The sequence below is a fragment of the Dromaius novaehollandiae genome, chromosome 21, assembly GCF_036370855.1.
Source record: "Dromaius novaehollandiae isolate bDroNov1 chromosome 21, bDroNov1.hap1, whole genome shotgun sequence".
In the NCBI taxonomy this organism is placed as follows: domain Eukaryota; kingdom Metazoa; phylum Chordata; class Aves; order Casuariiformes; family Dromaiidae; genus Dromaius; species Dromaius novaehollandiae.
The window spans coordinates 3,036,906-3,054,011 of NC_088118.1; the positions used below are offsets into that span (position 1 = coordinate 3,036,906).

The 17,106-nt window shown below is 40.9% G+C and overlaps 2 protein-coding genes across 2 annotated transcripts in view; one reads left to right on the forward strand and one right to left on the reverse strand.

Annotated features, from left to right (window-relative positions):
• The window catches only part of POU2AF1 (POU class 2 homeobox associating factor 1), a 106,322-nt gene that overhangs the window by 30,282 nt on the left and 58,934 nt on the right, over positions 1 to 17,106 (forward strand). The gene's annotated exons all lie outside the window — the stretch shown is intronic.
• Positions 255 to 12,002, reverse strand: LOC112986532 (uncharacterized). Its single transcript, XM_026105850.2, has 12 exons — positions 11,511 to 12,002; positions 9,071 to 9,192; positions 8,424 to 8,472; positions 8,102 to 8,145; positions 7,321 to 7,976; positions 5,323 to 5,428; positions 4,897 to 5,043; positions 4,626 to 4,686; positions 4,220 to 4,386; positions 4,027 to 4,137; positions 2,771 to 2,882; positions 255 to 2,460 (listed from the first exon to the last, which is right to left on the reverse strand). The coding sequence occupies exons 1-12, from the start codon at positions 11,749 to 11,751 to the stop codon at positions 2,450 to 2,452; spliced, it is 1,827 nt and encodes a 608-aa protein (XP_025961635.1). The 5' UTR covers positions 11,752 to 12,002; the 3' UTR covers positions 255 to 2,449.

A 17,106-nucleotide genomic window follows, 5' to 3' on the forward strand; every position in this document is an offset into this window, starting at 1 on the left:
CTACTCTTAACTACAGGTAGAGAATTGATGAATATGCCTGGAAAATAAGGGTCTCTAGTAAAACCTCTTGGTAATAATGATGTTGCTGCACAGGCACCACTCTCTACTCTTAAAAAGAAGCTGGTGAGCACATAAAGTGGCTTAAGAAAACCTCACACCCACCCCAACAGAAAAACCTATTTAATTTGCTCATTTGATGACAGTCTTTTCTCCTCTGAGTATAGTCTATCAATTCAGTACATAAAAACAAGTAATGCATGAAACTGAAAATTTATTGATAATAAGGAACAGTGAAACAGTGTAAAGCACATCTACTAATCTCCATGCAATTAATATATAAATGTTGTAAAATGTATGTTTTACAGGCAAATTCAGTTTTGAGTATATTGAACAATTGATACAGACTAGCTTAAGGGTCCACCTGAACAGCATCCATGTGGTGAAAAACTTGATTAATATTGTGTTCTTATACAATAGTTTTCTATAGTTATTTCTGTGATACCTATAGACAAATTCATTCTTCTTCATTGAAAATGTTTATTGATGCAGCTCTAAATTTGGTCATCATACTGCTTCACTCTTGGTTTTGCATGTAATGCAGAATTTCTTGCCCAATATTCACTGAAAATAAGGAGTCTTTAATTTCAGTGGATACTGTGACTGGTCCTTAAATCTCATGAATGGAAGCTGAGTAACCTAGAAGATCTGCATTAATTCTCTCCAAATGAATAAGAAGGGCTGTGAACTCAGATGAGAATTAAAATGCAAAGTGAAGGAAGAACTTTTGTGTGTGTGTGGGGGGGGGGGGGGAATGACAGAAGAACATCTGAGGAAAATATTTCTATTGCCAGGTAAAATCTGGGACAAAAGAGGAAGGGAAAGACTTCATATGATTAAAAGCGTAGAGAATGCCTATGGAAGGAGGGAGATGAATATTACATAATGTTATACAACTTGTTATGCAAATAACAGTACAAAATTATTTAAAATACACTTAAGAGTTTTGGAGTACTTAATTCTCATTCAGACTAGAGAAGAATGTAGACTAATGCAATACAAAATTTAGCTTTTCAGAGCATAAGAAACGCAGGATATGACCGAAAGCCCATTGAAGTTAACTTCGAAACACAGTCGTTTTCAGTAAAACTTGAATCATGTTGTACAGTATAGCTCTTGGAGCTTAACACTTAAGAATATCCAACGAGAGGAAAGAGACTGTTTTACAACAAAAAAATGCAAAGGAATCATTTAAAAAATATCCCCCAAACATGCTGAGTACTTAATACTGAATCCTGCAATGGTTACACATGAAAAACCTCCCATGTACTTCAGTAGGAGGTACATATGTGAGCTGATTGCTGGATCAGTCATTTTGTAGGTTTATATAAATCTAGATTGCTCCATATGTAGCAAACGGGGAAGTTTCATAGAAACCAGCTAATTAACAATCAGAAGTTAAAATAAAATGACGCTAAGTCTGGAAAGAGAAATGAATTTGGGGGGGCAATAATTACCTAATTTCTAGAAATTCTAGAACGAATGCTTACATATCTGGCAATAGATGATTATTTAAGCTATTTGTTATCCTTCTAACTTCAAAATTCCTTGGTATAAAAAACAACATTGTGCAGTGTTGTTAAATATGTAAGCTTTTTAACTATTCTCTATCTAGATGATCTATCCTCTGATAGATGATAGATCATCTAGAGTGAAGGAACTGATTCAAAACATTAGCTTTTTGTCCGGGACTACACCTACAATCCATTACTGATGGCAAATTCTGATTGCATAACTAAAGAGCTTGACTTTTTTTGGGGGGGGGACAGGCTTAGTTATGAGATGTGGGGTTTTTGGTCGTTTTTGAATGGGATTGCCTTAAAGGGTGACAATGCCAGCCTTGAACAAATTCAAAGCTAGATTGCAGAAAGTACTGAATTCAGCCATTCAGACTTTGTGTACCTGTAGTACATATTCAGATTTATATGTTGCTGGAGGTTTTCAGCGTATCTGAACATGAAGCTCAGACTGTAGAGAATAATCTTATGCTGGTGCTCTGAAGACTAGGCTCTGGAGGATGAAAATCAGGGTTTGTTTTGTTGCGTTTTATTTTCTTCCTTAAACTAGAAACTGCTTAAAAAATTGTCAGAGTCTCAGAATGTAGAACTACTACTCAAATAGTCTTCAAAAGAGGAGTGCAAGTGCTCAGCTCTGTAGGAAAATTAAGATTTATTTTTTGGCCCATCGAACACTGAATACCTAATACTGGTGAAACCTGGCTTGAGGGTTTTCCCCCTTTAGTTGTTTACTCCTTATTTCTAGATACTGAAGAGAGATTTTCAACAGCCAGTTCAAGCTGTAATACATTCAAAGACTTTTACTGTCTGTTCTCTATCTGTTCTTCAGTAACAGCTGCAGCATACGGACCACAAGATGCAGATAATAAGCCTTATCAGCATTTCCCTGGAAGGCAATAAATCAACAAATATTCAGTTCAATCTACATGTTAACTTTTCTTTCTAATGCCAAATATTTTCTACTTGGCTTTGGATGAGCAAGGAGTTCTGCAAGCAGAAGATATTTTGTGCAGAACTCTGGACTTAATCCAAAATCTATTACAAGGCACTGGGCATCTTTTCCATCAGTTTGTGTGTAACTGATGATTTATGATTCTAGAGCAACATCAATTAGGCACTGGAGGTAGCTACTACATTCCAGCTGTGGAGTTACAAAGATTCTGACTGGATAAAATCATTTTGCTATCATGAAATACCTTTAAGAATTATGTCAAAGAGGTCCGAAGATGAAACTGGAAAAAGTTCAGAAATGTTATCTGGCGGTAAGGGGTAAGGCATTCTTCTCGGAGCATCAAGCAAACCATAACCCTGTAGAGATGAAGAATCCAGAACAGTAAACTTCTGGCAATTTCAATGAGGCAGGCTTTGCATCAAGAACACCTACTGTTTTTGACTTGGTAAGCCTAGCTTCTACCCCTTACCATAAGATGGAAGAGAATGGCATGGTTAACAGTTAGTTCAGTCAGTAATAACCTGTGTTGAAATGATTTTAATTGCTTGTACTGTGTTTTATTTCCTGCAGAGCATATCTGTTTTAAAAAGGTTCATAAATGACTGAAAATGTGCCTTTTTAAAATGTGTGTACCTCTGACTAAAATCTTATTTTCTTGCTCACTTTCTGTACGTGTACACAGGTGGGAAGTCTCATCTGATGCACTTAGAATATAAGACACTAGAATAGGTCTGAGGGCTGTTACTCTGAAGCATCAAATATTTGCTTAGTCTTGGACAAGAGTACTGAAATCTATGGCAGATACAGCGTTATTTCATCAGCACAGAATTTTACCCTAGGAACTCCTTCCTCTGTTAAGCACTCAAATTGCTGCTTTTCAGAGTTGGTGTCTTGTTTACTGCACCAAAAATTTAGCAAGAGATACCGATACCCACAGGATAATCTGGTTATCATTCAGCCCTGTACTGCAAATTTTGGGCGAGGTTCATATTGAATCAGTGTGCTAAGGGACAGGGAAAATGAGGAAAATCAGCTTTTTCTCTATCACAACGCTGCTGAAGGTAACCAAAAATGGTGGCAACATTTGAGGCTAGAGCATCTCTATCAGCAGAGGAAGAATTCCTCTGGTGCTGCTTCTGAGGTTACCCATGTCTGGCTTGGTGTTCTGCAAAATGTTGGAAATTAAGTTGTTTTGTGTGTGTGTGGGGGGGGGGTGTTGGCCTGGGGGCAGGTGTGAGCAGTCTGCTGGCAGCCCCTGCATGCGGCTGGACTGCTTCAAATTATTGTGTACATAGCAATCCCTGGAACAGGGATGTGATCAAGTGTGATTAAAAGCTGCCTGGGTGGTTTTCCCCTGAAAAGGCGATTATCTGTGCTGTGCCAACTAGGGCAAGGCTGGGAGCTTTATCTACTGTGCTTACAGTGAGGTATGGTTTATATTACTCTATTTGCTTTCTTGGGTGCTAGAGCCAGTGTAGAAGTCTCCATAGGCAGAGTTACCTCTTGAAGGATGTTCTGTCTCCTGGGTTTATGAGTCTGGAGCAACTGCAGCAGCTCGGTATTCTCCTGAATTTTTAAACAGGGAGTGGTAATCTGACATGAATTTAGTACCTGCAGAAGAAAGTGAAACCTGTGTTTGCAGACAAATAAGAAAACATAAGACCACAGTAAACAGCCTGCTGTTGATCCTCACCTGCAGCTCAGGTTTTCCTCCCATTTGTAATAAACAGTTAATTCCCTCAAGAATTTGATCTTTGCGTAGTTTGAGAAACCTTCCCATGTCAGTATTGATGCCAGTTTTCTGAGATTCCGTAACTAAGACAGTGTGGGAAAGAGCAGCACAGTGTAACGGTGTGAAACCTGAACAGAAAGGATCACAGAAAAGTCAAACAAACCCGGTGCTTGAACACATTGCTTAAATAAACCATCCCACGCATGGCTAATCATAAGGGGATGTCCTGGTAAGACTGATTTGCCCTCATGCTAAACCTTTTATTTTTAAATGTAGAATTAAATGTTCTTTGGTCTAGGTAAAATCTGGGGTCTGACACTTCCCGGATATACGCTAAGCTTCAATATAGTTAAGCCTTTTCTCTTACCATAATGGTCAGTTAGGTTCACTTCCACACACATGCCATTTTCTTTGAAGTTTTTCAAAACCTGAAATCAAGAAAATGTTGAGATCATAAGTCATGGTTTTGGCACTGCTAAAATACAGTCCTCCTATCTCACTTTAACAATACCACACCAAAGCTAGTTTTCTGATACAGCTACATAAGAACCCTGTCTGTTCTGAAAGAAAGAATGTATATTTGACTTTTAAACTCTGCCTTTGCGCATGTGGCTGTAAAACATAAATGACCAACTTACTTCTAGAACTCGCAAATATCCATTCTCTGCACATAGATGAAGTGGAGTTTTCCCAAAACTGTCCTGTTCATTGACATTAGCTCCCAGGGAAATCAGGTCACTGACCATCAGGTGTTGGTTCTTTTCTGCAGCAAGATGCAATGCAGTCTAAGTGGAGAAGAATGGGAGAAACTCATTGTAAAAGGTGAAAATGCTTTTAAAGCAGCATTACTTGTTAGAGAGGATGAGCTGGGGCTTTGGGTTCTATTCTCAGCTCTGCTAGTACTTGCTCTGTGGAAATTATTTCCTCCCTATATTTGTTCTTGCCTCTTCACAACAACAGCAGCAACACTTTGCTCAAAAGGGTGCTTCTTTTTTAATAAGGATTTGAAAGATATTTGATATGTGGTTAAAAAAGACCCTGTTCTTTCCAAGTTAGCATCCTACCCGTTTTTCTGCGTCCTTCTCATCAATTTTATTTAGGGATGCAAATCTCTGTGCAAGCGCGTAAGTCAGAGCTCTTCTTCCCTGAGCAACAGCCTTGTGCAGCAGCCTGGAGTAAACACCATTTTAAACAATTAGAAGTTAAAGCAATGCTTAATTTACTCTAAAGTAACAGAACATATTTCAAAGAATGAAATGTTAAGGGTCAGAAATGTCAAAAGTTTGGGTTGTTTCAGCATCTAATGTATTTATCTATCCTGTGTTAATAAGGGACTGGCTGATTTTTGTGGCTTTTGTTCAAAATGGCTGTGTGCGCCAGCACTTCTCGCTTCTCCCTTCTTGCTCCTGTCCCATTCCTCTCCACTTCAGGAGCTACTGCACGATTCCTCTTTCCCAGCAGTCTCTAACTATTTCCTCCTCATTTTATATGAGCCTCATTTTGTACAGGCAAAAGGGAGTGTGAGAGACCTAGAAGCCCCGGGCAGGGAATCCCTCCTTTCCCACTTCAGAGAAAAGCAGTATTTCCAAGCAGTAATCCGGTCCTATGCAGGAGGGGAACTCAGTGCTTGTGTCTTCAGTCTCACTGAACTACTCAAAACAGCTCACATTGTTTGCCTGGGTTTAATCCTGGAAAGACTTCTGTTCTTGTGAAATTAGACATGTTTATCTTCCTTCCTGGAGGAACATTTAATGCAGGCACTTATTCTCCTTGTCCTGTAGCGTGGTCCTCTCAGTGATGTCTGAATAACTCTGGGTTGGGGTTTGGCCACCTACTGCAGTCTCTGTTCTTTTTTGTTGTGGGGGCTTTTTGATGCAGTAACTCATGTTGCTCAGGGTTTCACTACAGCTCGGAGTTGGTATCTTTTTGGTGTGTACTCCTGCCTTCAAATGCTCATTTGTGCACGTGGCCTGGTGTTAAATTCCTCATGGATTTAAGCTTGCTGTTGAAAATTTTAGCTTGTGAATTCTGTATGAACATGGTAGTAGAAATACTAATTTCTTAACTGTAATACATTTTGTGTATGTTTGAGGGTTTTCTCCCTATATTGTTGCTTAAAAATCCTGTGGGAAATACTGAAGAAAGGTAGTGGGTGGCTTATTTCAACTGTGTTGTAGTTCTTACATTATTGTTGAAAAACAAAGTTTACGTTTCTTATTATTACACTGCACTCATTATTCTGAATGAAACATGGTATATATCATGGAAGAAGCCAGTTCTGTATCTAGCGCTCTCTGCATGGAATCTAAATACTTTAAATTGGGAACAGGATTATCTGATCAGGAATGAGTCTCTTTCCCACCAAACTAGGACAGCTTATAACTAGGTCACATTTTCTGCCAATTGGATTTGATATCTTATTCAAATTAGCTGAACTGTGGGAAACCTCATAAGGCTTTGCTTTTTTGATGAACAAGTATTTGTTCTTTAAGCGTGCCCTTCTAGGGAATATGGGAGCAGTAAAGCCTTTTGCTTTCTGTTCATTTCTAACAAAACAACCACTTCCAATTCTTTGGAAGTCTACCCTCTGTAGACTAGCAGCATATGTATGTTTTGGTGTAATCTTTCCACCCATTTTTATTACCAACTAATAATAAAAGCAATTATCCCGTGAGTGGCTGCAGCCTGGAAAGCAAATCTCATCTGCAGATTTTTTTTTTCTTCTCCCCCACCCCCTAGTAGCAACAATTTGTTTTGCTTGATTTAATTTTCTTCTGAATCCTTGCACATGCAACTCAGTCCTGAATATTGTTCACACTCTGAATTTGTCCCGATGTCTGCTGTGGTTTAGCAGTACTACTGCGAATAGGACAGCTTTCTATTTTTACTAGTGGACTTTGATTCTGCCTAAAACTGTATACTGCAGCGGGTTCGAGCTTCCTGTTAAGAAGCCTTTCTACAGGTGTGCCCAAAACTGGTAGCAGAAGTTAAAGCAAATCCTTAGGACGAGTGACACCGCAGGAAAAAGAAAGCCATATGATTTAAGCAGAAAAATTGGAGACCTGTTGCCATTTTCATCAGGTGCGAGCAGTTTGTCTGCTGGGATACTTCTCAGTAAACTTTCCTCCCTGTGTAACTGGAACTGGAAGAAAGACATGGCAGAGAGATCCTGCTGTGTGAAAGAAATCGAGGTCAACTTCATATGTCTCTCAAAGTCTGGAGAGGCTGTGTTAGCTTCCAGAAACGCCTCTGGACAGCCTCCTGATGAATTATAGCAGGGAGATGTGGTCCATGCAGAAAGTCTCAGGAGATCTTTCTGGGAATTGGCGTGTGCATCCTGCATCCACCAGCCACTCTCTTTATCACTTGTCCTTGAGAATAGTCCTGGTGAGTCTGGTTCTTGCATGTTTTTATGATCATGAAAAGAAGTCTCTACCTCTCCTTGCAACAGCGAGTTGTGATCTTTAAAAGAGCAGTATGAGCGCAATTTGGTCAAGCTGTGGCATCTGTCCCGCAGACCACCAGCTGCCTGCTTGCTTACTCCAGTTTCCCACTGAGTGGCTTGCAGATCTGTGGAGAAGCCCTGCCAAAAGCTATCTGGCGCAGAACCCAGAGACGACTCCTTTGACTGGCTTTTGTTCAAATCTTCCTGCAGTACCTCCACTAGGATATCAAGGTCCTCTAAGCCTTTTGGTGTTTGCCCAATGCTCTGCTTGCTCTGAAACAGCAACAACAAAATGGGGGAGGAAAATCAGACATGAAGTGTCCTGTTCTTGCTCAGTGATAAAACATGAAATATGCCTGGGGAGGCTGGCAGCACTGAGTTGAAGGTGTTATGCATACCTGTCTAAGCTGTTTCTCTGTATAAGGGTGAACTCTTCTCTTCTCTGTTGCAAAGAAAGAAACAGAAAAGCTATCTTGAGTTATAGGAGGGGGGAATATACAGATGGCCTCAGAATTTTAGCAGAAACGTTTGCCCGGATAACAGATAGGTAATGCATACATGGTGATGATGCACAGTTGCCCTGCTCATGTACTTTCAGGGGAGCTAGGAACCAGTGTTGGTTACCGATACTGGGGGGAGAAGCGACCTAGCTCTTTGGGTGTCTGAGTGCTGTTCCTACTAGAAAAGGAGACCACGTTACCAAGAGAGGGGTTTCTTAACCTGTTTTTCCTGAGGATCCTTTAGTTGCTGTCTTCGTTAATGAGGCTTCCTAGGGAGACACAAAAACTCAATTTGAGATGCTTGTACATAAGAGAAAATGAAACTGGCAAATAATGTAATGTGAACTAAGTAAACTCGAACTTTGCACAGCAAAACACCGATGTACTTTGCACAGCATGTACTTTGCACAGCAGCGGCTGCAAGTCAGTAAAATTCCGTGACTGGGTAATTCCTGGCAGCTGCAGAGGGATGGTGGCATAGCCCTTGCAGCCTTCTAGGTATCTGGGAGTCTACCAGCTTCTTAGGCTGGTTTTGCAGGTTGTTCAGAAATCTGGGTTGCTACAGCAGAATTGCTATTGGTTCTCGGGCCATTTTTGGCTTGATTGCATGATGTTTAGTTTTGGCATATGTTTAGATACATAGCATGGGCTTATCCTTCAAAATGGTATGTGGGGCATGGGTGAGTTCTTGCTGTCATGCAGCACCAGCCCCCAGCCTGTTTAATCAAAAGCATTGACTTGACCTGGTAGAAGAGCCAGCAGAAATAGGGTAACCTTTCCAGAGCACCTGCAGAATGGGAGTGTGATGTGTATTTACAAGGGTGCTACATCTTAAGGGACCTGTCCAAGCTCTAGGAGAGTCCTCACCTTGCTGTGAGCTGGGTCCAGTCCTTTGGAAAGCCGTATCTTTCTCAGTAGTTCCCGTACTGGCATCTTCACCCTCACACCCATGTAGCGCTTCTGAGGGGGTTCAGAGCCAAGTCCAGAGTCTGGAAAAGTCACAACATGATGCTTAAAGTAAATAATTCTATGGGCTATAATACAGTAGTGAGAAGATGAGGTCACCCTGAGGGGCAACCTTTTATACTGATGTTCAGTGTCAGTTGTAGGAAACTTCCACATCACCTACATCTTCCTTAGCTCTGGTCTTTTAATAAAATACTTCCTACTTAACAATTACTTTAATGCATTGCTTTTCAGAGTAGAACAGTCTGTGGGGCCTCACAAAAGGAATCCTTTTCTTCAGAAACAAAACAAAAACAAACCCTAAAGCTGGCTGTGGGATCTTCAGTGTGACTTAACCTGCAGATTGCCATGCGAAGGCCATTGCTGAGCTTTAGTGTGCATGGAGCGCTTCAGTTTGGAGGGAAGGAAGAGAAGAGACTGTCCAAAGCATGAATGTGGCACTAAAGCTGGAAACAGGACAACAGGTGCAGGGTAGCAAGGCAGAGGGAAATTCAGATGGAGGGATGGGAAGAAGGGAAAAAAGTCAGATGTTACTGGTTTGGAGTTTTCAGTGGTGCAGAAATAAACGTGGAATCTTGAGACTTGGCCCTGGACAGTTTCTGCTGGTACCCTTCAGCTCAGGGATGCCATGCTGTTTTACAGCATCTCACTGTGCTTTTGGGGGAATATGTCAACACTGTCCAGATTATTGTTCATCTTAGTCCTGTTCCAATTTTCATTTGTCAAAGTAAATCTTTCTTTGCTGTTTTCTGTCCTCTGGTTTCTTCTGTTGATATGAGTGGAAAAATAGGAACAGAACTGTTTTTTTAGGGATCAGGTAGAAATGTCGTGTCCGACCTCTTTTTTCCAATGGTTCTTGGTGTACTTAGAGGTCAATGTAGTGTGATTCAGCAGGGAGCAATGCTTTTCTGTAGTGAAATGAAATACTTATTTGAGAATATACATAATTGTCCAAACAAGCTTGTCTTCGTCAAAACAAGCTGTTCTGTAATTGTTCATGTTAGGTCGTTTTGCATCTTGTACCAAATTCCCAAACCTGAAAGACTAGCTTAGATTAGGAGCTTAAATGTATCGCTTTTGAAATACCTTCTATGCACCTTTTTCCCCTTGAGGATGATTCTTTTCCTATGAAATGCATTCAGTAATAGCTATTATCATTATAAAATGATAATGGATTTAATGGATTAGTTCAGGGTTCTTCCCAGCTGGCTGGCATATAAAGTACACTACTTCAAAGGCCACTGTTGCAAAGGAGCGCTGGTGCTGAGGGTCAGTGTGTGTGCTACTAACAGCAAGGACTGAGCCAGCAGCGTTGCTTGCTGGAGCAGAGGAGAGCTGCTGTGTGTGCACCCTATAACAGCTGCTGGAGCCTGACTAGCTAAATCCTGGGAGGAGGACTGCAGGAGCTCAGCGGGCATGCATGGTGCACCTCCCCAAACTTGGGATGTCTCAGAGCAGGCAATATTGGCATGGAAACCAGCTACACAAGGTGTGGGTTGAAGTCACGTGATAATGTTTCTCTTCCCTGCTTCAGGCAATAAGAGACTGACCCCCCTTCAGCAGGAGGGTGCTGAATCCTGAGTGGCACACAGTTCATTTTTGGGTGTATATTGAATTGTCATTTTGTGCGCACTTTGGGCATTTCTGAATGTTTAACCTGTCACTGAATATTTGAAACACTAGGACCTCAAAAATGTGGTTTACTTCTCAGACTGCTCTGCAAATGGAAGTAATTACTATTTTAGACTGATGTTTTGAAGATGAATGATTTACTATTTGTAGACCATTTTAAAGGCCTGTCTGAAAAGCATTATAAAAAGGCAAAACTGTTAATATATTATCTTTTAAGCTATTTCACAGTGACAGTGCTAGATGAGGGATTAGAGTACATGCCCAGATATAGCCTTGAGAGTGAAGAACTCAGCAAAGGCAATGATTCACCAAGTATGCTTTCATATGATTTTGTAATATTAATAACTTAGGTCACATCTGTTACGTTGTTGTTTGATTCAGAAACAAACTTGTAATTCAGATTGTGAATGAGCAGCCAAATGCTAGAGAGAAACGCAAATCATGAATTACTGAGCAGCCCTTAGCAAAACACAACATCATTTCTGACTTCAGGAGCAAACCACAGCAAAGCAAAAACAAGACCTCAGTAGAAGAGTGCAACATGCATTTATCTTTGGCATTATTGCCACGGAGGCTTAACATGTACTACTCTTAGCATAATTCTCTGCTGGCACAGAATGAGTTGCAAGTCAGTGTACTTTATCACTTTGTGAAGGAAGCATAATACTGTTGCATAAAATAGAAAATGTGAGTAAACATTTGATCTTACCAGTGGGAGCAGACATCTCCTGAGGTTTACCAGAAGGAGGGCAGTAGATCTCAGGACTCGGCACATTAAATTCAGTTAATCCAGAGTCTGGCAACGATGGGCTCTGTTGAAAACAGCTTTTGGGGCTGGCAGTTTCTCCCGGCAGTGGAGATCCCTGGCCTGGGCTATAGCCACAGATGGCATTTTCACTGATGTTTTGACTGACCAGTAATTCGGGACTCATGCAGACCGTTTGCAACATTTCCACTGTGTGTGCAGAAAAATATGAAAAAGGAGAGGAGGAAAAACACCCAGAAAACCAAACGCTATTGGTTTGTGAAAAGAAACGAAAATCCAGTTTCACATTGAGAACAGGATAATTGTATTTAATTCTCCAGAGTAATTAGCCACTACTAGCTGGCTCCAACTTCCCTCTCCTTTTTTGAGTAGCAAGTTATAGCAGTTGCAGAATAAAGCCAGCCTTGGAATCCAAACAGTCACTGGAAACTGCTTTTGAGAGTTTCTTGGCAGCAACGCTCCCTCGCTCTTTATAGTCAGGTAGGGCTTGAAGGACGTCAGCCTGGGAGGGCCCCACCCTCTTTCCTAACAATCTAGCAGCCGCTGATGGAGAAATCGCTTTTCCCAAGAAGAGATTGAGTACATGTTGAAAAATATTTCTTCCTTAGGTACGAAACTAAAAATCAGACTGTGCTTGAGTTTACTGCAAGTAGCATGAGTAGGGAAAGACCCCCTCCCTCCCTCCCCGACCTGGGTTAGGTAGATGAACAGATTGAACCATACAAACAAGCAACTGATCCAGAAGTAAACACTTTGTCAATTCTTTTATCAGGAAAAAACAAAGCCCTTTTGCCAAGGCTGTATAAAAGGAGCTATTGCTCACGGCCTTCAAGAAGCAAAAATAAATTATCTTCCCTTAAGAGCAAAAATTCAGCCAAGCAAGCATACCTCCTATCCTCTGCATAGTTTTGACTCTGAAGACAGAGAAGTGTTATATGCTCCATTAAAGTTTTTATTTCTGCTTTTTTTTAAACAAGGATGCGTAAGTATTGTGACACATGCAGTTTTTAAAACCCAGTTGGATTAAAACTATTTGGATGGGCAGTCGTCTTGGAAAATAGACTTTAGCACCATATTTAAACCCTCTTCTTGTTCCCCTGGGAAATATCTTTTGTTATACACCCCTACTTGTGGACTATGATATTTCAACTCAATAAACAGATATTTCTCTCGAGTACATAGCATGGAAAGAGAGTAAAAGGCTTATCAAATACTGTAATAATGGAAGCTTCCTTAGATGGATCTTGGAAAGCATTCCGGCTTTACTCCCAAGCAGAATTAATTTCCTTATGTATCAGACTAAACAGAAGGGAGCTATACCTTCTTGACCAAGTGCACAATAATGCTATAAATGCTTTAATTTAATCTGGATACTGACTTCTCTCCACAGACCTGTGCAATACTGTCTCTCATTTTTTCTCTGCATTGCATGTAATAACCCCAGTCTCAGAAACGTTGACAGAATTATTCAGATATTGATCAAAGCTAGGAAATGTGATGCTTGTAAAACAAGTGTAGAGTCCGGTACTAATCTGCATTGCAGCAGCACTGGAGAGGCTATTGACTTGCTTCCTGCCCCATAGAGTTTACAATCTAGTAACACCACTAATGGCGTTTGGATCTGAAAACGTGAGTGTATGGGGAAGAGGCATGTCTAATGCATTCGTATCTTTGCCTGCTGTCCACTGTTTAAATTAACAGGGCCAAGCAAGCTCTCTTTTATTCCTACAGAATCTAAAAGGCTCTGTAGGTGGTGTTCAGGGATTAAGGACAAATAATGAGCAAATATCTCAATTTCTTCCAGCATGGATTGTGACTGGTTTGCTTAATGGGAGTGATTGATAGAGGATATTTCAGAAGTTAGAAAATTATTCACCTCTCTAGCCTTGAGACAGTCAGAAAGTATACCTATTTTCAACCCAGAATATACTCTGCTCTCTAGTTAAATATTTTCGTTATCTTGCCCACTTTGCCTTATTGACTTGTGTCAGCCTAGGATGAGATGGAGCCAGAGTCCAGTCCTGCCTTCCTTAGTGAGGTGAAGCATTAAGTTATTTTGTAAAAGGTACTGTTTAAATCAGTAGGATGAGACATCCTGTAAGGAACTTCTCAGTGCTTGTATAGGTGGGAGAATTTGGCCCACCGTAAACAGGAAAATGCTGTGGTGAATCATCGCATTTACTGGATTGAAAGTCGCATTGGAGATTTCTCACCTTTCTTTTCTCTCCCCCACTGCACTCAATATTTTGGGTAATTTTCACAGTTAGTTTATAATGTTGTGTTCACAGTGAAAGCAGAAATTAAACCAGTTTTATGGTACAGAAAGGACAAAAACATCCCCTGTAGCCATGAGAAAATAAGCAGTTTTGCAAAGCTAGGGACAAAAACCTTGGAACGTGGCCACTCTAAGAATGTGAAATCTTGTGGTTCTTCTGCTTCCAACTTCAGTAGGTAGCTAATATTTTATGCACTTTGCTGTAACTTCAAATAGCTCTTCTGAGTTTGATTTTATGAAGTATTACTAAGGATAGCCAGAACTGGAAATGAGCTGTCCATTCACAGCTGCATCTCTTGTCCTGTAAACAGCACTCTTAAATTTGAACCTGCTGAGAATGATACAAGTCGTGTCCTCCTGTAGCCATTGCTGCAAGGCAAGTTGCAGCATGCACAGCAAGCAGAAAGATTGTAAACAGAGCTTTCAAGGATCTGAAGACAGTTGGTAACTCTTGATTCCCACAGCTATGGACAAAATTACTTAGCCTAGTAACCAGTGAAACCTAGGCTAGGAAAAGTATTCTCAGGGGCATGGAATATTTTCTTTATCTTCCACAGTTTGTTCATTTCCTGATCTTTTAATCTACCCTGTACCATCTATTTTGAAAAGGAGAGAAAACTTCAAGCACTGAAATGTGAGGTATGAGGATACAAATCAGAGCATTTGGGTAGAGGTTTTTCAGTGACAGTCAGCTGGGGAAGGGGGATGAAGTCAAAACAGGTTTGGTCCTACCCAAGCTTTTAGGAAGGACTGGTTAGCATTTCCCATTTTCTGTCTCTCTCTCCCCCCCCCCCCACCCTTTCTCTTTGCCACCTTCTCTCCCCTCTTCCACCCCATCTCCATTGGTAGCAAAGATTGCACGTTGGATCTTTGTGTTGGGAGAAGTGGTGCGGGTTTTTTTGGTTTTTTTGTTTTGTTTTGTTTTGTTTTTTCCTTTTAAGTATACTGATGTAATATGTTCAGAAAAATGGCTGTCACCAGCTGGAATTTCCTAGTAGATAACTGTAGTTAAGGCAGTTCCTTTCCAACTAATCTCTGATGGGCAGCTCTGTAAATCTCTCTCCATGTAAACTTTCAGATCATCCTGCCTGTGGGTGCAGCTCCATTTATGTACTGGATGCAGGATGAACGCTCTGTAGCTTCCTCTTTCCCTTGTTGCTACATGTTTCTTTAGTGCACACGCCCACTTTAACGCTGGGTTAGGTTTTTGTCTGTCTTTCCCTTTAGATGCTGTTGCTTTGCCAACTGTTAACTCATCCGAGTGTGAAATCCCTTGTTGCAAAGGTTTCCTTTATTAATATTCTCTTCCAGCTATGGAGGGATCGGGAGATGGTGGGCTGAATTTGCTCTGGTGTAGAAAGCAAACATAAGGATTTTCCCTGCATGTGCTTTAATGTCTGATTAGAATATAAATAAGACATGAACCATATGTGTGCAATTCTGTTTAAAGGTGAATGTTTTATCTGGTGAGTAGATCTTGAAGGCAGTGGATTTCCAGTAACTTGAAAAGTACCCATGAAGATATGATAATAAGGTATGATATTCAGAGCAAATGTGGAACACGTGTGCACTTCTGCCTCTGAGTACCTCTCCTGGGAAGCAGCGTTCTGATGCAGAGCTTCCATCTGCATGCCTTCAATGGAAAGCTTAAATAGTGCTGTATTCTAGATGTGCGTATTCTACCCGCCCACACCTACACTGGCAATGAAATAGTGTTGTGACGGTGCTATCCAGTTGCAGGCTCACATTTTCATAGTGAACAGGAGCACCTAATTTGCTATGCTTAGGCAGGCCATTGGGCAGTTGCAACTGAGATCTCTGCTGGCAGTGGCCAGTATATGATGCTTCAGAAAGAAACTGTAATGACAGAGGTCAGTGCTGAACAGCTGAATCTCAGCAACTCATAGTCATCTTGATGCCTGTGAAATATGAACTCACTTTACCTCTTGTCGCAGTACAAAACTGTGTTGCGAGACAAAGCTGATTTGTCTTACCAATCAAAAATCATGCAGACCTTAAAATCCCTACTCTGGTAACTGGTGTCTTGCTTTCCTAAGACTTGGAAGTCTTTAGCTTTGTTAAGTGAAAATACACCATCTTTTGTCTGTCTGTGATGATCTTCCTTCAGTAGGAACTTTAGTAACTATGCGTGCCCTGCTTTGCCTTTAGAGGGCAGAAATAGAGCACAGGACATGGACAAGATCAGTTTTCATATACTGGGCCTTCCTCTATTCTAAAAGCCTCCTGTCTTCCCTTAGGGATGGTTTGTTTTGCCATCTTCTCTATGCTTATCCTCACAGGCAAACATGAGGGCAAATCTGTCATAAGGAAATGTGTTTCCTGAGAAGGGAGGATGTTTTTGCAGCTATGCAAGTGGGTATCAGAAGAATTCCTGTTTATTTGCTCGATTCTGACAGGGCCTGTCTCAGTCCTGAAGGAGTCATGCTATTTGCCTAATGTAGATAGCAGTTTTTCTCCACCCGCTCTTCATAGCCATGCACCCATGGGCTGAAGGCATCACAGCTTGTGAAACGGTCTGTAGTCCGCAGGACAGTCTTCACTGTAGAAGATGAAAATACGTAGTGAAGGCAGGAGAGTGAAGGAGGCAGCTCTAACGATGCTGTAATTGACAATGTCATTGTAATTTTTTTGCATGCTTTCTATTGTAAATTCCCCAGGAATTATCTGCTGCTGACTCATCTTTAATGATAATGCATGGTTACTTCTGAATGTTTTCCTTGGATTCAGAGCTGCCCAGCACTGACAGAGATGGCATGTTCAGACTATTTTTTGCCTAGCTGAAATACCTTTTATTCAACTGTAAGAAGTTTTCTCTCTTGTCAGACTGCCTGTTTGACTCAGTCCCCCACAGTTACTACACAAGAACTTTTGCAGGCTGTCGTCACTTCTTCAGACCATGACAAATAAAGCTGCTTCTGCTGATCTCGTGTGACACTAGTTTCTAATGTCATTGTGTACAGTGAGCAGAAGCAGTTAATTATTGATGGCATTCAGCTCCCTTCTGAGCTGTGTGGTCAGGTCTCAAAGAACTGCAGGTTATTGAGGGTGAAGAAACTATTTTATGATCTGTCCATTTTCAATGCTTGGAGATGTGAGTGGAGAACTGATACTTCTCTGAGAAGAAACCTAATCACAAGTGTTTTATTATATATTCCTTTTGATATATTTCTGGAAAACGTATTTAGGGAAAGACTCTTTGAGCTATTACAAATAATGTGGCTTGCTGGTATTCCTGATGTGAGT